At 38.7% G+C, this 20430-nt stretch overlaps 1 protein-coding gene across 2 annotated transcripts; it reads left to right on the top strand.

The window, feature by feature from the left end:
* Nucleotides 1-5925: 5925 nt before the first annotated feature.
* On the top strand, nucleotides 5926-19207 carry mthfd2l (methylenetetrahydrofolate dehydrogenase (NADP+ dependent) 2 like). Of its 2 annotated transcripts, XM_085180841.1 has the most exons (8): nucleotides 5933-6916; nucleotides 8134-8318; nucleotides 8576-8698; nucleotides 9196-9348; nucleotides 11735-11842; nucleotides 15591-15683; nucleotides 18747-18872; nucleotides 19007-19207. In XM_085180841.1, exons 1-8 carry the CDS (start codon nucleotides 6774-6776, stop codon nucleotides 19120-19122), a joined length of 1047 nt encoding a protein of 348 aa, XP_085036967.1. In that variant the 5' UTR covers nucleotides 5933-6773; the 3' UTR covers nucleotides 19123-19207. The 2 variants fall into 2 exon arrangements, 1 of the variants encoding a protein (XP_085036967.1); XR_014877285.1 differs by lacking the exons at nucleotides 18747-18872; nucleotides 19007-19207 and adding an exon at nucleotides 17261-18740 and having other exon boundaries at nucleotides 5926-6916; nucleotides 15591-16615.
* Nucleotides 19208-20430: the final 1223 nt, after the last annotated feature.

Raw genomic sequence — 20430 nt, 5'->3', positions numbered from 1 at the left:
AGAGTGGTGGTCAGTCTAGTGGTGGTACCATATGAGGGGTGAGAGGGGGGAATTACAACAATACGATTAATATGCGCATAATTTACATCTCTAAATGTGGTTTAAAATGTTTTTTTTTATTCAGAAGATATCCGAGTGATCATCCAATCGCATTCATTTTTTATTTTATTTTTTTAATTAACATTTTCAACTAGTGTATGAACTTTGCTTTAAATCAGTGTTTGCTCACTGCCCTCTTGAGATAAATGCCAGGAGCCCCATCGAATAATGCCCGTTCAATGCATTTTTCCTGGTAAGGATGACACAACCAACAACCGGTCACGCTGAACTGAGTGTACCCTCAGATCGAGTTAAGAGCAAACACACTGTCCTGTTCAGTCCCTGGATTGGTTTTTATGGTCGGGACTGGACGGATGAGTGCGAGCTCCTCGGTAGAAAATCGATTAATTGGCCACAGCGTTCATTGACCCCACTCTTATCCTGTGCCTTAGAGGTGAAATGCGGACTGTTTGGTTTCAGGGGTGGATGGTAATGTTTAATCCGTCCACATATTGTCATTTATAATGACTGTAGCCACGTGCGCAAGGCATAAATGTGTTACATAACCGGCCAAGCCAGTCAACAACAGTGGGTGGAAGAGAGGGGGGGGGGTCGTTTGGAGGGTAATTAAACCTCAATTCAGGGATTTCTTAGACACATGGATATATTGAATATTTAGAAAAATTGAAAAAAGAAACTCCTCCCAATGTGATCTCTTGCACCACACCTTCCCAGTTTATACCTTTGAAGGGTGCCATCAAAGTTTTATAGAATCACACTCTGAGTTTCCAAAATCCCTGTAGCCATGATGTCTGAGTAGCGGTGTGCATAATCTGAGAAATAATTTCTCTTTTCATTTATACAAATGCTGGCTCTTGCTGAAACATGCTTCTGCTTCATTCAACCTCTGTTGGGAAGGGACAACTGACTCTACCTTCTCTTCAGTTTCACCCACACCTTGTTATGTCAGCGTTATTATTCCACCCATCTCATCTTAACCCCATATTAACTATGAGAACCTACACAACACCACAGCCTGACAGACAAAACCAAAGCTTACTGGCCAGATCCTCCCATAGATACTCCTAAGGACACAACAAAATGGGCTTTTCCTGTTTTCATCCTTTGAATTATATAAGGTCTCAGGGCAGCTTCACGGAAATACAGCCATTTATTACTTTATTAATACTTAACACAAGATAGAGATTAGATTAGATTAGACAGATTACAGTTGTCATAAATGAAACATTGTGGTCAATGTGATGAAAAGGTCATAGCACTGGATGGTGCTTTATAGGATAAAGCAAGTTATCTCATGTTTCACCAACTTTTTACTGTAAAATTTTAAACATTTTTGTTATTATCCCTAGCATCCCTATTATATGGTGGTACTGTGGTTTGCAGTGTCACCTTGCAGCAAAAAGTTCCTGTGTTTGACTCCAGACAGGGGCCTTTATGTGTGGAGTCTGCATGCTCTCGATGTTTCTGAGTGGGCTTCTTCTGGATACTCTAGCTTCCTCCCACCACCCAGAGACACGTATGATTGGTTAGCTGACTATTCTAAATTGGTTGTAGGCATGAATGTCTGTCTCTCTCCATTACCCCTGCAACAGACTGGTGACCTGCCCAGGGTGTACCCACCATGACCTTGAACAGAAGACAAAGAAATTAATGAGGATTTATATTATATTATATTATATTATATTATATTATATTATATTATATTATATTATATTATATTATATTATATTATATTATATTATATTTTTTCTTTTAACATTCTATTGTATTCTAGTTAGATTTTTTAAACTTATGGAACACCATCTTTTTTCTTCTTAATAAACCACTTTCTTTTACCATATTTTATTTTAGTGAGTTATTCTATTTTATTTGATCTAATCACAGCAATTTCCCAGCTTAGGGGCAATTAAAATATATTTTATCTTTTAAAATGGAGTTCGTACTTATTTTATGCATTGGATTAAGTTGTGTTTAACATGAGTCATCCCAGTGAATGATACCCATGTCTTGAGCCTTTGAACAAAGCAACTTTAATGTTGGGGTTATTTTCTTCATTTGGGTTCACGCCACAACTTGTCATCCTAATAAAAAGCAGTCATCCTCTTGTGCGTCAGCTGTGCTGTCTATTCTTTAACTGTCACATATCAAATATAATGTCTACATCAGAGTAATATGATAATTGAACCTTTTTGTTTAAGTTATATTTGGTTAACAACCAAACAGTCTCAGTTATTGCAGTAAAAAGAATATAATAGCAAACTTCAGGATTCGCAAACAGATCATGTACGTAAAAGCCAGCGAGTAAACCACAGCTTAGCGTTTGTCACACTGGATATTGTGCACATTCTCACAAGTCTCATGTCCAGGCAGGCTTGGTTGGGTGTGGTGTTTACCACATTGTCTGAATTCATTCCCACCACTCACACAAACCTTTATGCTAAAAATGCGTCATGCGTTGTGTAATAGTCATGTTTTCTCCAAATAAACAACCTGTTTTCGTAATATTAACAGCCATACTGATCAGTGTGACTCAAGACTGCACGTTATACATACAGTTATCTTTTGTTATAAGCCAGGACTTCCCAAAGTGTGGGGCCCCATTGCGAGGGTGAAAAGGGAAAAAAAAACAACGCTTGGACACTGCTAGCAGGCCACACAAACGCAAAGCAGGAGATAAAGCATAGCTGAATATGTTTCCAAACCAACTTCATTCTAAGCCAAAGACTAGAAAATACGGTGAAGCATATCTTCCCTTTGGCTTCACCGGCACAAGTGCCAAGGTAGGTCTCCCCTGCATAATTGGTTTTCCCTTTGTCGGGAGCAGCGCTGGGCTTTTGGAGATGTCAGCTCTTTATACAGTAAAGTTACAGCAGGATACAAATAATATCAGGTTGATCCTGCCAGGATTTGTTCCCTCTGTCTAAATCACGGACAAACAGTATCCCACAGCTGTTTATGTTTTTAAACCCATTTTGCACAGAGAGGCATTTTTTTGAAAAATGTATTGATAGCAATGTTGAATATTATTACACAGGAAAAAAACAACTACATGTAAAATAATTACACCGTGAGGCCTCTGCCTTTGTAAATAGAGGGACATTAACTGCGTGTGTATGTAAGCGTGTAAAACCTGAAGATAGTCAGATTAACAGTATTTTGTCTCTATCTGCCATTCTGCAATTCATCTCACGTAAACAATAACGTGGCGCACAGCTGACGTGAAAAAAGGCACATAAATTTGACTTTGCGTGATGAACTCTGTATTCCTCCTCCACACGTAAACCAAAAAAGGAGTTTTAAACAAATCTCCGTTTTCGGTGATTCGAAACGCCGTTTACGTGTGGACGAAACAGCTGCGTTTTCAAAAGGTGTGGACTTAGCGTAAAACAGTTAGTAGTTTATTTCCTTACTACCTGTAATTTATTGCATGTTTACTTAATGTTTGAGGTGTGAAATATACCGCAAAGTTTGGGAACCACTGTTATAAGCTATATTTTGGTTACTTTAAAAAAATAATAAATTATAGTACCAACATGCTTGAATCCATTTGTAGTATGCGCACTAAAGTGAACTACATTTATTTGAATGGTTACCATAGTGTTGTCAGGTCACACACTGGAAAGATTATAATTTTTTTGTGTGTCTGAGAAACAACACAATAATAAAGTTACCTCTGACATGATACCAATATAAAGATGTTAAATAAGAGTAGCATCAAGACTATAGACTGGAAAATTGGTCACCTAATGTTGGTCTAAAGAGCACAGTTCTGAGTGAAAAATCACTGGAATATTATATGTTAAATATTTGCACACATCCATCATACATGTATGTAAATATTTATTCTTTGTGTTGTATTTTTGTATGCAGGAAGTTTTATGTATTTATGGTCCTGGTAACGCTGAAGTGGTGTCTCAATCCTGCAGCAAGGAAGGTATATAATGTAGCTGCTCTCACTGTGGTGTGTTTGATGAGGATAACTGACATGAGACCACCACCATACTCCAGTTACACTGAATATATATTTTTATATGTAATTGTATTTGTAATCTTTCTTCCAGCAAGGCAAAATGTCATGGAAATTAGTACTGTGACATCACAGCAAGGAGGCCCTGGGTTTTAATCTGCCTCTCTTGTTTACATTGTCCCTGTATACTCCATCTTTCCCCCACAGTTCAGACATATGTAAATGGTCTGTATTTGTGTAGTGCTTTACACATCCAGTCATCCACCCATTCACACACACATTCACACACTGGTGATGGCAAGCTACATTGTAGCCACAGCCACCCTGGGGCGCACTGACAGAGGCGAGGCTGCTGAACACTGGCGCCACCGGGCCCTCTGACACAATGGGTGACGTGTCTTGCCCAAGGACACAACGACCAAGACTGTCCAAGCCAGGGCTCCAACCGGCAACCTTCCGATTACAAGGCGAATTCCCAACTCTAACCCAACAGGTTACATGTTGGGTTAATTAAAATGTAAGTGGCTGTGCCGTCCAGGGTGTATTCCCTTCCCCCACATATGACAGTTGGACAGCTGGGATAGGCTCCAGCCCCACCATGACCCTGAATTGAATAAGTGCAAGAAAATGGATGGATGTGAAATGCTGGCATATGCTAAACGTCCACTTCTCTGCTGTTTATGTTGCAAAACCAACATGTGCTTTAGGACAGCTGATAATTATGGTCTTGAATAAATACTGCAAAAAGTAAACAGTAGCATAAAGCATGGGGGGGGGGGGGGGGATGGGAAAACCCTTAGTGCTGAAGTTATGTGCAAACACTGTACAATGAGCACCTTTATCTTAGCGTCCTCTCGATTAAGAGCAGACAGTGAGGCTTTCTTCTTGACTACTATGGACTCTAGACACCTATCATCAGTTCTAGATGTTCATACTGTCAGGTACTGCACACAGATTGGACAATTTAATTCTTACATTTTTAGCTATTTTAATTTAACAAAGAGATAGATTAATATAGCAGATATTTGCTGCCATCTAGTGGAAAAACAGGACATATTTCACTGACGATGGCTGTTACAAAAAGTTGATTCAGTTGGCTATGTTGTGTCCAAATGAACAGAATCAGCTTTTTGGGATTTCCTTACCTGGGATGATTCAGCATGCATCAAGACTAACAATGGTTGCTTATCTTTTTTGGTCATCATTTCCTTTATTGCACTATCTTCATAGCTGTATGTGTACGGTACCTGTGGAACCACACACCTTTCTTTTGACAAGGATGTACGAAATAGAGATTTTTATCTATTCTGGGAATGTAGAGGCACTACAATGATTTTATAATTATGGTAAATGGACTGGTTCTTACATAGTGCTTTTCTACTCTTCTGAGCACTCAAAGCACTTTAGACAACTTGCGCATTCACCCAAGTACATTTTCTTAGTGCTTTCTAACTAACATTCACACACACATTCATACTCCGATGGATGCATTGGAGAGCAATTTGGGGTTAGTATCTTACCCAAGGATATTTGGCATGCAGACTAGGGGAAGCCAGGAATCGAACCACCAATCAATAGAAGACCTGCTCTGCCGCCTGAGCTATAGCCACCCACAATTAAATGATGCCTCACAGCAAGAAAGTCGTACGTTCGTATCCACTTGATGGCTGAGGTCTTTCTATGTGGAGTTTTCATGCTCTCTCTGTGCCTGTGCAGGTTCAGGACAGACAAAAGACCAGCCTTTCCATCATTTCAAGTCTTTGTGTTAAGTTAAGCTACTCAGGTGTTGATGGTAGCTTAATATTTACCATACAGACATGAGATTGGTATGGATCACTTCACCTAACAGCCAAGACGGAAAAAAAAACCCCAAAACAAAACAACTGAACAATTGTGAACACCTGACTCTCTCTAGAAGCATGTGGTCGAAAAAGAGATGTGCTGATTGATAGTGTGGAAGATGATTACCAGAGTTTGATCTGTTAAAGCTCTACATAAAGGGCTCAGTGCTAACGGTGGTTAGCACTGTTGCTATCACTGCTGCCTCACAGGAACGAGGTCCTCGGTTCAAATCTGCCATGTGGAAGGGGCCTCTCTGTGTGGAGTTTACAAGTTCTCACCCTAGCAGCATGGGTTCACTCCAGCTTCCTCCCACAGTCCAAAAACATTCAGTTAGTGGGGCTAAGTTAATTGCTGATTCTAAAACATCTGTCTGTGTGTTAACCCTGTGGCAGACTGGGCTCCAGGACAGCTGGGATAGGCTTCAGGCCCCTGTGACCCTGAACTGTATAAGTGGAAGATAATGGATGGATGGAATATGAGTGTACAAAGACTATGGCTTGAGACTATACATACTTTAGCTCATATGTGCTTATTGCAATCAGATAAATTACAGCATATTCGTTTTCCCTATACTTAAACTCTAACCTGTATAACTTTTGTGAGCTTTTAGCCAAACATTTATCAAAATTTCAGACTACACACACCACTCCATTATGGCACAACCACACTCTTTGACCCTCATCTAGTTTATTGGGCTCTGGCCTTCCTGCTCACATATGGGCCGTGTTTACCATTACAGTTGCAGCTCATTTCATGAATGCATTCCCAGGCAGTGCACACAATAAAGGAGGCCAGCTCTTCCTCATAAGCCAAAAGATGTGTAGTGTGTAATGCAGAGTATCATTCATCATCGTCTACACGTTTCCCTGCCCCCTCTCGCACACACACACACACACACACAAACATGGCGGCCTCTGTTTCACCGCTACGCTCCTCCTTCAGGATTTGTAGCCCATTAACGTTACACCATCACTGCTGCCGGGCCAAACTGCGGATGCACAGAAAATGCGAGAGTCAAAAGAGACATCTACACGAGTCGGCGACGAGGTAAAACGCAGCACGTATAAAACAACGCTGGTTTTTCTTTTATTATACGGCATTACTTTGCGCAGGGCTGAGCGACGCTTCAGGTCCGGCGAAGGCGTGCGCAGCGTCACGTGTCGGTGGGTGGTGATTGACAGCCTGTTTCGCCGTTCACGAAACCTGCGAGTGTAGATTACGGTACAAATTGCAACCATATTTAAAGGGACTATTTTTTTCAAAAGACGTGACAGAGTTACATAACCGTCTCACAGCCTCGCCGGCTAAACACAACGCGCTCTATGTAATGTGGACTGTAGCTGATGGAGAGGGCTGTCACCTATGGTTATACCATATTTAGCATATTTATAGCACATTTAAGAACACATAAAATTGTAGTCAAAATAATAAGTAGAGATTTTGCTTCATATTGACCGGAGAGCATCACAGAGTTGCTGCACATCCATGATGCAACACTCCTCATCTCAAAGTTGCATTATTGGACTGAAAGCAGTGACTGTGGAGGCTATCTGGCTATCTGAGCCACTGACTCACTGTCATGTTCAAGAAACCAGTTTGAGATGATTAAAGGGTAGTTACGGATGTACATAGTCAGCAACAATGCTCTGGTTGGCTGTGGTGTTTAAAGAATATTCAGTTGGTATTAAGAGGGCAAAGTTTGTCAAGGAAATATCCCTCACACCTTTACATCACTGGAAGCATTCTGAACTGTTGAGACGAGGCAGGATGGATGCATGCTTTAGTGTTGTTTATGCCAGGTTCTGACCCTACCATTGACTGTTTTCAATCTACAGTTGTCCAATTTTGGTGAGCCAGTGTGAATTTCAGCCTCAGTTTCCTCATCTTAGCTACAGGAGAGAAACCGGCTGTGGTCTTATAAGCTATGTTACCGGAAGTATTCACTCACTTAGCCAAATTACTAAATTCAGGTGTCCCTATCACCTTTGTGGCGACAGGGGTATAAAATGTCAGGTCATGGGTAGTAGCTGTCAGTAATACGAATTTAAAACCAACAATATCCAAAAGTAGATTCTGGTCTTCTGGATGAAGCGTTTTCAGTGGGAGAAACGTTTCGTCACTCATCCAAGTGAGTTCTTCAGTCTCAGCTGACTGCAGGTCAACTTGAAAAGTGAAAAGTGAATTTGTCTCTGTTAAATTCATCTTTCATCTTTTCCGCAGTGTATTAGTGCATTAATTCATGTGTTTTCCCTTTATCTTTCCAGGCATGCCGCTGTGGTGATTTCCGGAACAGAGTTAGCTCGTCAGCTCCACAGAGAAATCCAGCGTGATGTGGAAGAGCTGGTAGCTCAGGGCAACATGAGACCACACCTAGGTGTGGTCTTAGTGGGTGACAACCCAGCCAGTCACACCTACGTTAAGAACAAGACCCGCGCAGCCAGCATCCTGGGTCAGATATGAGCAGCGCATGCATTCTTAAACGTGTATTCATAAAGTATTACATGCATATCTAAAAACAATAAATATAACTAAAGTAGCACATATTTTATGCATACACAGATACATATGTTCAGACGCACTTGCTTAAACAAAAGCAACATACATTTAAAATAATCAAAAATAAAACAATGTGTATTTAAAATAATCATGCAAAAGTACACAACTACATCTTCATGGTTTAGGTATATGTGTTTATGTGTTCTCCAGGTATTTCCAGTGATACAGTGGTGCGGCCCAGCACAGTGTCTCAGGAGGAGCTGCTGGAGCTGATTGACAAGATGAACCGTGACTGGAGGGTCAGTGGCTTATTGGTGCAGCTCCCACTTCCAGGTGAACAAAGGCACCACTGCTCCAGAGGTGTCCTCCATGACATCATGTTAACTGGTCTTTATAGTTGTGGTGATTCTGCTTCCATAGTCGATGGATATTGTGTGCATAAAATTTTATACATACAGAATATGTATTGGAGTGATTTCTGGTGACTGTGGAGCCCACATGACTGCAGTGAAGTCATTATCATTTTTAAGAAACTAGTTTGAGATTATTTAAACTTTGTGACGTGACACATAATCCTGCTGGAAGCAGCAATCAGATGATGGGTACACTGTAGTCATAAAGGGATGGTCAGACTACCCAGGTAGGCTATATAGTGTTTAAACAATGCTCTGATACTAAGGGGCTCATGTCGAGTTCTGACCTTATTATCTGAATGCTGAACAGGTGTACCTAGCAAAGTCACTTGTGAGTCTATTATGTTTCAGTTCTTTGTACAGTTCTTCACATGATATACAGTACCTGAGCTTATGTTCTGCTCCCTCTGATTTTAGAGCACATAAATGAGAGAGCAGTATGCAACGCCATCGCTCCAGAGAAGGATGTGGATGGCTTCCATATTGTGAACATCGGTAAGCTGTGCCTGGACCAGAGATCCATGGTGCCAGCCACTCCTGCAGCTGTCTGGGAGATCATCAAAAGAGCAGGTATGCCTCCCAGTATTCTCCAAAGCATTTACTCAACTTAATATCTATAAACGTTTGTCATGGCTATTTTTAGCCTTGCCATTCGCTCTGTTTTTTGAACCTACGATGGCATGATCCCTAAATTTGAACTGAATGTTCAGTTCCAAAGAATGTAAAGTTAACTCTAGAAGCAATAGCAGAAGTAGGTATTATATGTCCATTTCTATGCATCTCAGATCCACTAGGTGGCGCCCAATATCCTTTCTTCCATTAAAATCTAAATTTCATCTGTTCTTTGACTTTCATTAGTTTTAACATGAAATAAAACTATAATGTTTCAGAGTTTTCTGAAAAAGTGTGAAAGTTATTTGAAGTAATGTGTGTAAAACTTTATATTTAACAGATGTTGTTATTAAAACATTATTTGAATAAAATAGTAGGACATTGGTTCTTAAAATAAAACTATTACTGTGATGTGAGAACAGTGTCTAGAATGGCAAGAAACCCCTTGGTTAACATACAAAAGGAGTGGGGGATGGAGGTGCGGCTAAGCCTTGGCTAGGAATGCTTAAGGGTTTTATATCATCATGAAATCAGCTTATCGGCTGTGACAGAACTTCTGGAATCCTCCATCCTACATAGTGCTGAAGCAGATATCCCTTTATAGATTACATTGAGAGCTGAAGGATGAAGGGTTTGGTGTAATTCATTTGTCTGTCTGAATGACTGGAATGTTTCAAACACTAAGTTATGGAAATACACAATTCTGATGAACTTGAACACTATACACTATGTGTATATAATTATTTGAGCTTGGTTTTGGTTTCAAAGGTGAAAATGGTCTGAGACAAGTGTGACTGAATTCTTTAAGCCTTGTAACAAACCTTTCTGCTGGGTCTATCGACCTGGCAAAGGCAATGCAAGCGAAAACAGATGCAAGTTTTTAATAATTACTGTATTCATAGAAGCTAAAATATTATCCAGTGCCCCAAATCACCGGTTTAAAAAGTAATGGCTCCTGTTAAATAGTTATCCATAGAGTCATAAAAAAATAAGGTTTTCACAGGACTCTATGCTGTCATTAAATGTGGCATTGTGCATTTGCCATTATTCCAGAAATCTTGTGGTTTGTTGACAAGTAAGAGGCTTTCTCCTGATAAACATTCCAGACAAGCTAGTTATGTTCAGTCTTTTGTTAACTGAAAGGTCATGAACTTTAACATTTAACACAGTAACTAAAGTCTGTAGAGCCTGAAATGCAGGTCTTGAGTTTTTACAGTTTCTCTGAGCACTGCATGGTCTGACTATGGGGTGAATTTACTGGGATATACTGTGAATAATGTGGTATTATACACCTCAATTCTGCTTTTATAGAGGTCATCACACTTGTTGATGAAGTGCATTTGATTAGGTACCTGTTTGCTATTTACCTTCTTAATTCCTATTAAACCAGTGGGGATGCATTTAGTTTATCACAGGACTGCAAGGAGTCCTTCAGAAACAAGTCATACAATATCAGAGATGTAAAGCTTGAGTTTTTATATTCTTCTGAAAGGTTTTAGGGATTTCAAGATACATTATTGCAAAATTTGGAGAAGCCTTGAGGTTTCTCTGGAGTTAGTAGTGTTTTTACTTGCCAGCCTTCTGTGCACATCATTTACGCCCAGTATCTGTTGGATTGTGGAGTTACCGAAAGAGATACTAGATGACACAAAGACCAAGGAAGGAAGGAAGGAAGGAAGGAAAAAATCCCATGAATCTTTTTCTTGTAACTTTTTTGACATCATAGGATGATTCATTGTTGTACTCTTTGGGATATTTTGAAACTCTGGAAGGATTTCAAACTTTATAGACTTATCTGGCTTAATATTCTTCTTCCTTGTCACTTCTGAAATTTCTGGTCGTTACCACATATTGTGCTGCTGGTAATTCCTTTTAGGCAACTTCACACTTCTGAAAATTGTTTTTAAGCCATGATTTCAGGCCTGGGTGTGTCCAGTCCAGCTGCAGACGGTTATCAGCTTTTTTTTGACTACGAGGGCAAAAATCTTTTTTTCTCACATATACTTTGTAATATTAAATATTCTTTCTCCTTCTATACTTAGATTTGTTATTTCAAACTATCACTACACAACAAGCATGCTCAGGTTGACTTTTTAAAAATTGGACAGAATTTGGTATGACATAAAAAAACAAATAGAAAACAAGAAGGGTTTAGATCAGGTTTAGCAGCATAATTGGTATTTAATACAAATTTCATCAGTACATTGTGATATTGGCCTAATTGATGACACCTATATTAACTTTTTAATAGTTTTTGCATGACAATTTAGCTTCAAGGAGAGTCAGTTTCTCTCTACTTGAGCAGTACAGTGAATCTAGCATACTTTATCATTTCTCTGTGCAGGTATTGAGACTGTGGGGAAGAATGTCCTTGTCGCTGGTCGCTCCAAAAATGTTGGAATGCCCATTGCAATGTTGCTGCATACTGATCGCCATCATGAGCGTCCTGGAGGTAAGAAAATGCATTTGGATGTCTGTGTGGCTTTATCTGCAATCTGAGTCAACATTGTAATAAGATTGGCGTGCTGCTCTTTGTAGGACTGGTGTTTCACCATTGTGGCTTTCCCTGAAGGATGTTTGAGCTTTTGCCAGGATGTGAGCAATAAATTAAAGCTTTATTGTTTCCTCACCTTTTTAATCAAACAAAAAACTGCTGATGAATGTCCTGCTGAGGAAGAAAGAAAGAAATCTGGGAGTGTGAACGAAAATCACAGGGTGAGACTTTTGGCACTGGAAGACAGATCAGCACCTTATAAGGGTGCAGGAAGAAGGGATTGGATTTGGAAATGTATTGCATGTTCAGATGAAGCAACAAGATGTGCTTAACATTTCAAAGTAAAGTGTTATTGCAGGTCAGAACAACACAAATGGGAACATAACTCACTCAAAGCTGCATACCAAAGAAAAATTAGGAGATCAAAACACTGCAGTTGTCCCTAAAGTCATCGCTAAAAGGACAAAACGTTCTTTATTCACATCAAATTAGGTCAGGGGACTGAAATATGCTATACAATTTCTGAAAGTAAATGATTGAGACCCAGTCCATGTCTTTCCAAACTATGTCGTGTGGTACATATTGCAAATTGAAAACCATTTTTAAGTTTTTGAAATCAGTAAAAGAACACGCTATTTTGAAATTTGAGTCTTTTAAAAGCTCTTAATGGCTACTACTGACTTTGTAGCTGAAATTGGTTGCATTGTTAAAACCTATGAGTTGTAATGAGTTGCTTGGAAACATCTATGCCAGGGTTTTAGTAATGCACTATGCAAAAACAAACTTAAAAGCAGGTATAACTTTATGGAAATGGTGTTTTACAGGATAATAAGAGTTATCTTTTGAAACTGTACATATTTGTTTAACTTTACCTTTTACCTTTAGAATCACTTGGAACTGCACCAATGCTATTTGTTTATTTAGTTAAACATAAGCATAATCCTAATTAATTTCAGGTATGTTGTGCCATCCTTATGTAAAAAATCTTTTAGTTTTACATTATATTATTATTGTAAAGCCCATAACAGAAAACTGTATTGTTTATTCTATTGGTAGCTGCGTCATCTATTACCAAGTTTTGTCAGTTTATTAATCATCAGTGATTCCTGGATGATGGATGGTGTAAATAGTTAATGAGAACTTATAATCTGTAAGAACTTGTTCTTACAGATACTTGGCAATCTTTAAGATTGAACTTATGAACTGGTGCAGCCAGTTCCAGGTCTTCTGAGCCTTACACCCAGATCAAGATTAACAAATATTTGTGAGGCACGTGACATGGACAGAAGAAATAGAAAGTCCTTGGTCATAAGACGATATTAAGGAGAGGAGAAGAGAGCAAACATCAATGTATCAATAACTACTCATATGTCATAAACTCCAGCTTCCTCCCATGGTTCAAAGACAATTGGTCAGTAGGGTTTGGTTAACTGGTGAATCTAAATTGCCCATAGGTGTGAATGTGAACGGTTGTCTGTCTCTACGAGTTACGCTTGTGTTTCTGTTTGGAAATCTGATCAATGAGTCTGGGTTTTGCGGTTGCGAGGAGAACGGTACTTGTCTGACTGCTTTGTGGTGTGCGATTGTTTTTCAGGAGTTGGGCTTGGCCACTTAGTTTCAGTGAAACGCTTTATCATTTTGTGGGAACAGTTTGGGGATGGCTCTTTCCTGTTCCAGCATAACTGCGCACCAGTGCACAAATCAAGGCCCAGAAAGACATAGATGAGCGAGTTCGATGTGGAAGAACTTGAATGGCCTTCAGAAAGTCCAGACCTCAACCCGATAGAAGACCTTTGGGCTGAATTAGAGCGGAGACCCCAAACTTGTCCTTCAAAATCAGTGTCTAGAAGCATAAATGTGCAAAAATGTACATGCACATATCTTCAGGTAATGTCAGGAATTTATAAATCATTTCAAAGAGTCAAAAAGAAGCATGGAGAGGCTCAGAATCTATGGTATTTGAGTTCCATTGGAATGTTTGCACAGTGTGGGATGACTTGAGTTTCCCTGTCTTACCTGAAACACAAAGAATCTTTTAAAGCATTGTCACAAGGAGGAAGAGACACATCCGGCGCAAAAAGAAACTGATAGTCTCCATATAATACCACACGGATGCCTTAAGTTGTGGTAAAACACTCCCAACCAAATATTGAGTGCATAAATGTACAGATTTTTCAGAGGTTGGACATTTTTGTATTGAAAATGTTTTTTTAATGATCTTATTTTAATGTTCTAACTATTCTGATAATGCCAGATACTGGATTTTTGATTTTGAAGAGCTATAAGCCATAGTCAATAAAATTATAACAAAAAAAGTAATGAATATCTGATAAATGAAAAAAAAAAAAGAAATTTCTGAATCAAATTACAAGACTTCAAAAAGACTAAATCTGGTCAATGAGGTACCAGAACTTTTTCTGTAACTTTAAAAATGTATTTCTTACAATTTAAGTCAGATTTCTTTCAGCAGCTTTTTGTTTACCATGTAGAAATACAGTTAAATATGTAATTTCTTTACACTGTCAGAAAGGGGAGTTTCACTAGGCCGAAACACTGAAGATCAAAGTCGGCTATATGTGGCCCGCGACGCTCCTCTTGTACTTGTTATTTCCGGTGTATGCATTTTATCAGAACGTGACACTAAGGTGGACTAACTAGTTCTTGAAAACTAAGTTTGCAAAGAATGGCAACTGAATGTGTGCTATGTAACTGGATATTAAACTGCAAATATACAATAAGGCTAAAAACAAACTTTCCTATTTTAAAAATCTTCAGTCCCCAGTGTTTTTTTTTTTTTTAATTCCAAAGGGAAGTAGAATAACCACATTGTTCATAGGTTTATTTCCCACAACACGAGTTGTACAGCTTCACACACATTTCTTCTGGTATGCGATATGCAGGTTTGATGTGCTGTGACTTGCCTTTTCTTCCCTCTCGTTCTTATCTTCGCAGAATACCTCCGTGGATTACAGCAACAATACTGGTCCTAATACAGTTATGACTTTGCAAGTTGCTCTGACACACCTAAACGGAGATTAAAGTTACTATCACGCATGCTGCATTTCCTCATTGTGTAATGTCTGACTTAGGGTGTCCTTCCCCCACCACTGTCTCATCTTTTTTTGTAAAGCTGTAAGAGAACAACAGGTCTCACAGTAATGAAGCAGAAAGAAGAGAATATTTACACTTTAAATGTATAAAAACACTGCTTAGCAGAATCAATATTCTTCATTCCCACAGGAGAACCTTAATTGAATTAATTAATTGAAGGTTAGGTTTTGGCCACATTAACTGTTTGCTGATGATTAACATTAGCACTTATTACCCCCAAAATGCACCTCCTGTCAGTACCTGAAGAATGATAGACTGGGTAATAACTTGAAATATTCATATTGAGTAAAAGAAATCTTGCTTCTGGCACTTTGAGCATGTAGAGACACCAGCCTTAGAACAGTTTAAAGGAATGTCATTGACAGGATAACCTTCACTATCAGCATTTTTAGAAGTATTGAAAGATGTCCTTTCATGGTTCATTTGCCATGTTTTGGCTACGTAAGTTTTTATACATATTTTTAAAACCCTGATGTGGCATTTTATTCATATACATTGAATGTAGCAGGTGATGTAGGTGATAGATATCTCCGAGACCAAGAAGTGTAAACCAAGAAGTGGTGGATTAACCACAACGTGTCCTTTTTCCTCTTAGGTGATGCCACAGTGACCATTACCCACAGATGTACTCCAAAGGAAAGGCTCAAAGAGCTAACCCGCCTGGCTGACATCATTATTGCAGCAGCAGGTAAACGTATCAGGGCAACAGTAAAACATATCTGTCAGTTTTTTCCACAACTAAAGAACTACCGAAGTGACATATGTCATACTGAACAAAAACGTCTTTCAAATTAATGGAGTGACACGTGCAAACTGGTTCAGGCAGGCGGTTTGGGTTGTCCTGCATCTTGCATTCATGGGAACTCTCACGTTCGTCACATAATTCGTCACATAATTTGTCACATAATTTGTCACCATTTACTTCATTCAATTTAAGCGGAAAAATTTCCAGTGTTACCCTGTGTTGTGTCACTGTCACTGCTGCCATGCATCACTGGCTGTTATTTCATCACCAGCGTCTAGCTGTAGGCTCCAGCGTAATGTTTATGAGCTGCTGCTGTAATAAATCAACAGTTCCTGGTGTGAGTTGTCATACTAACTGTATTAAGTATTGCAAAACAATTCATAGGAGTTAACATCACATCAACTGGCTGTACGGTTACAACCAACCATTACTGTCATAATTTGCTAATCTGCCAAGGCATTTCTCAGTCAAAGTTTTGGTTGAATAATGTCACTGTTTTTGAAAAATTGACATCGGTGATGTCATTTTTGTCCAAACAAGAGTCAAAACTAGGAACTTGGGATCACCTGATTTTCCTCAAACAATTAGTACATTTTCACTCATTATTCAAGTTGTGCTATTCGTTATTTTGCCCACTAAAAATTGTACAGCGTGTACTGCAAAGAAATGTATCTACAGTCATGTGAAAATTAAAGATTTATAGGATTTGCAATCCTGTGAGAAACCAAGTACGCCCTTAGTGCTTCCACAGGAATTAGTACTAATCACTTGCTCATCATCATCAGTGTGATCAGCTCTGTAAAAGCAGAATTGATGAGTGTAATAACAGTGCCGCAATCGTCACAGGAGTGCATGTCCCAGTAAATTCACCCCAAGTTCAGACCATGCACAAAAGAAACTGCAAAACACTACAGAGCTACACCTCAGACTCTGCAGGTCTCAGTTAGCATGTTATATGTCATTGTTGTACAATTAGAAAAAGACTGAACAAGCATGGTTTGTTTGGAAGGGTTGCCAGTAGGAAGGCTCTTCTCCCTGAAATGAACATGGCTGCACAGCTTAGGTTTGCAAATCTGAATCTGAACAAACCAAAAGGTTTCTGGAACAATGTTCTTTGGACAGATGAGACTAAACTGGAGATGTTTGGACATAATCCACAGCAGAAAATTAAAAGAAAACCTAATCAGCACAACACCTCGTATCAGGTAGAGGTCTGATGATTTTGGTTTGTTTTGCAGCAAAATGACCTGGGCACATTATAGTCCTTGAGATGACCGTAAACTTTCTATACTAAAGTATTCTAGGGTGTATGAAACCATCTGGCTGACCGCTAAAGCTTTGCCCAAACTGGGTATTACAATAAGACAGTGATCCCAAGCACAGCAGCATATCTAAAACTGACTGAAAATGAAAATAATCAAGGTGTTGTGTATGAATGGTAGTTAGAAAGCACTTCAAAGCATAGAAGACATTGCCTTTATGAATGGGTGAATGTAGCTTGTTGTAAAGAGTGCTTTGAGTAATCAGGGAGAGTAGAAAAGTGCTATATAAGAATCAGTCCATTTATCAACTAAAGCAATGTTGTACATAAGAGTGGGACAAAATTCTGACACAACAATGTGAGAGACTGAGAGTCATTCAGAAATAATGACTTCAAGTTACTGCTACTGATTGTAGTTCTACGAGCTACTGAATCATGAGGTGTACTCACAGAACTGCAGAGAGTTCTATGAAAACTTTCCTTTTCACATACTGTACTTTGGCTGTTACTTACTATACCTAATCTGTAATAGGCTACTTGTTTGTATGCAGTCATTATTATACAGAACTAGGGTATCATTTAGTTTTGCTTTAGAGAAACTGGATTAACTCATTTAAAGAGAAGAGTTTAAAATATATTGAGAGCAAACATCCATATTTTGTGAATTTTCTTGTTAACCCTAGTTTTTTGGATAGAAAACCCTACATTAAGAAAAACAGTGCCAGTTATATGGCATTACTAAAGAGGTTCTACCCTCCGGTGTGCATTCCTTTCCGTCAGTTTCAGATTACTTTTCATGTGTTGGAACAGGTGTACGTGGATTTATGTTGGCTGATTATGCAAAAAGGAGGAGAGGTTGTGAAAAGTGCTCACCAGCCCTTACTTGAAGCGAGCTTCTTGGAATCAAAATAATAAAAGGTGACATTTCCGCCTGTTACTCTGCCCCATCTGTAGGCATTGATTAAAACTTTCTGGAAGAACAGTAGTGGTTTGTTTGTTTTTTGCGTGCTGGAATGTGCAGCCGTTAATCAATACAGGGCTGTAATATTAGATGAAAGATTCTTTATTAACGCAATGCAGTGATGGGTGCCATGTCTTACTCTGTTTGTCGTAAATGGGCTTTTTCCTGATGAGTCACACCTCAATTTCTTTTCATGCTGCAACTGTTTGGTTTAGATTTTGACGTACTAACTGCATATACATAATCTCTTTCAGCTGTCTTTGTGTCTTTTGGGAAACGGCACGTGTTTTGGTTGTGTTAAAAGCAAAATGTATGCTGAGGGATTAACTGGTTGTGTAATCTGTAGTAATTGCAGTTAATAGGCTTGGCATTTAGTTTTGTTATACCCTGTCATGGAAGTTTTATGCTGGCTTTATATGAGCAGTTCTAGTTTAGCTAGACAAACCTGTTATTTAATTGTTACCCAACTGAATTTGGGGCCCATTTTTAATTAACAATAATAAATGTGTGAGGAGATCAAATTGATTGTTATCAAATATGATGCGATGATTATTTGAATATTTGTGTTTTAATTCAGTTTTAATGTCCATGGTTAACCCGACAAAAGAACAATCAACTGTGATTCCAAAGATTTTTTTTAGATTTCATGAATAATTGATCTGTTATTGATTTCAGTACTTCCCCTAACACAAGAATAGGATTTAAAAAACCATTTTAAAGCATTTAAAGAAAACGTTTCAAAGTAGTTCTCGTTTGTCACCATAACCTTGGTTTCTTTACGTAGGTGTTCCTGAGCTGATCACAGCAGACATGGTGAAAGAAGGTGCAGCAGTCATTGATGTGGGTATAAATCGCATCAAGGATCCAAACACAGGAAAACTTCGGCTCATTGGTGATGTGGACTTTGAGGGTAAATGAAAAAGAAGTTAACTGTGTCACAGTTTCTTCTATACTGCTGACATTCTGAAAACAATGTATACCTGTCTGTCGACTTTATTTTTCTTGGGAAACTGTCTCCAAGTCAATTGTTGTGGCATGTTGTAGGAGTGAAGGAGAGAGCAGGTTTCATCACACCTGTCCCCGGAGGGGTGGGTCCAATGACGGTCGCCATGCTGATGAAGAACACTGTGACTGCTGCCAGAAACGCACTGATGCATTAAACACACACACACACACACACACACACACACACACACACACACACACACCTACATACCTACACCTAGACACACACACGTGCACACACAGTATAGAGATATTTATTTTAACAAGGGCAGACATCATGCAGACATGCAGATATAGATGCATACATTTATATAGGCACCCGCACAGGCAGACCACCTGCCAAACATCTAACACAGTTTTATTTGAACATCTGTGAACTCAAGACTCAATACCTGCTGGGAAATCTACTTGATATGTATTGCGTTTATAATATTTATTTATTCATTTATTTATTAAGTTATTTATTTCAGCTTTCACTTTTTAAGAATTTATATTAATATTTTTTCTACTGCAGTAAGTTTGGTTCATTTTGAGCATAATGAAATAAAAACATTTCAGTTCCAAAGTTTTTTTCTATTTAGTTTTTTCATGATTTCCAAAAGTAGTTTGTTGTGTGTTTGTTCTGCTTTTGAGTGTAGTGAGACAGTAAAGCTCAACCATGATTAAGGGTTATGCATCTTAAACATTAGGCTGCTGATTCCTGATCTAACAGCTTTTCATTTCCTTATCACATCCTCTGCAATGCCTCAAATCCAAAAATAGGAAAGTTCTGAAAAATGAATGTAACCAGTGAAAGACATTTCATCTTTTGATCGTCATAATAATTAGATAATTAATCTCTAGATTTCTGTATGGCTGTCCATTTTCCTAATGCTGGCACTTGGTGCTCCACTGTCTTAAGGCTAGAGGCAGGCCATCTTGGACTACTTGTCAGTTTTGCCCCCTTCCTGATTTCTCAGTGTTTTTTCTCTCCATATTTGTCACACTTACATGTATCAGATGTTAACACGAATTTTAATAATAGTCAAAGATAACTCATGTAAATAAAAATTACATTTTAAAATGATAACTTCATTTATTAAATAAGAAAAAAGCTATCTAAAGCTACCCGGCCCTGTGTAAACACATCTTCAGCTAATTCTGGACTCTATGGCGGATAATTTATATTTGAAAATGATATCTCACGCTCCCTGAGTCACTCTTATAATTAGATTTAGATGAAGCAGCATTGCCATCTAGAAATGTGCCTGTACTATAAAAGAAGAAAAGAAAATCTACTGATGGAAAAGCCTGGTGATTGAGTATGTTCAGGCAGCCGCCTGACCTCAATATTTTGGAACGTAATATTACGGAGCCCCGCAGGGGACATGGGAGAAAAAAAAATTAAGACGGACTTTTGCGAGATCTCGCAAAACAAACTCGGGATCTCGTACAACTTTTGCGAGATCTCGCAAAACAAACTC

This window comes from Neolamprologus multifasciatus, chromosome 12 (genome assembly GCF_963576455.1).
Source record: "Neolamprologus multifasciatus chromosome 12, fNeoMul1.2, whole genome shotgun sequence".
Classification (NCBI taxonomy): Eukaryota; Metazoa; Chordata; class Actinopteri; order Cichliformes; family Cichlidae; genus Neolamprologus; species Neolamprologus multifasciatus.
This window is presented reverse-complemented; position numbering and strand designations above follow the sequence as displayed.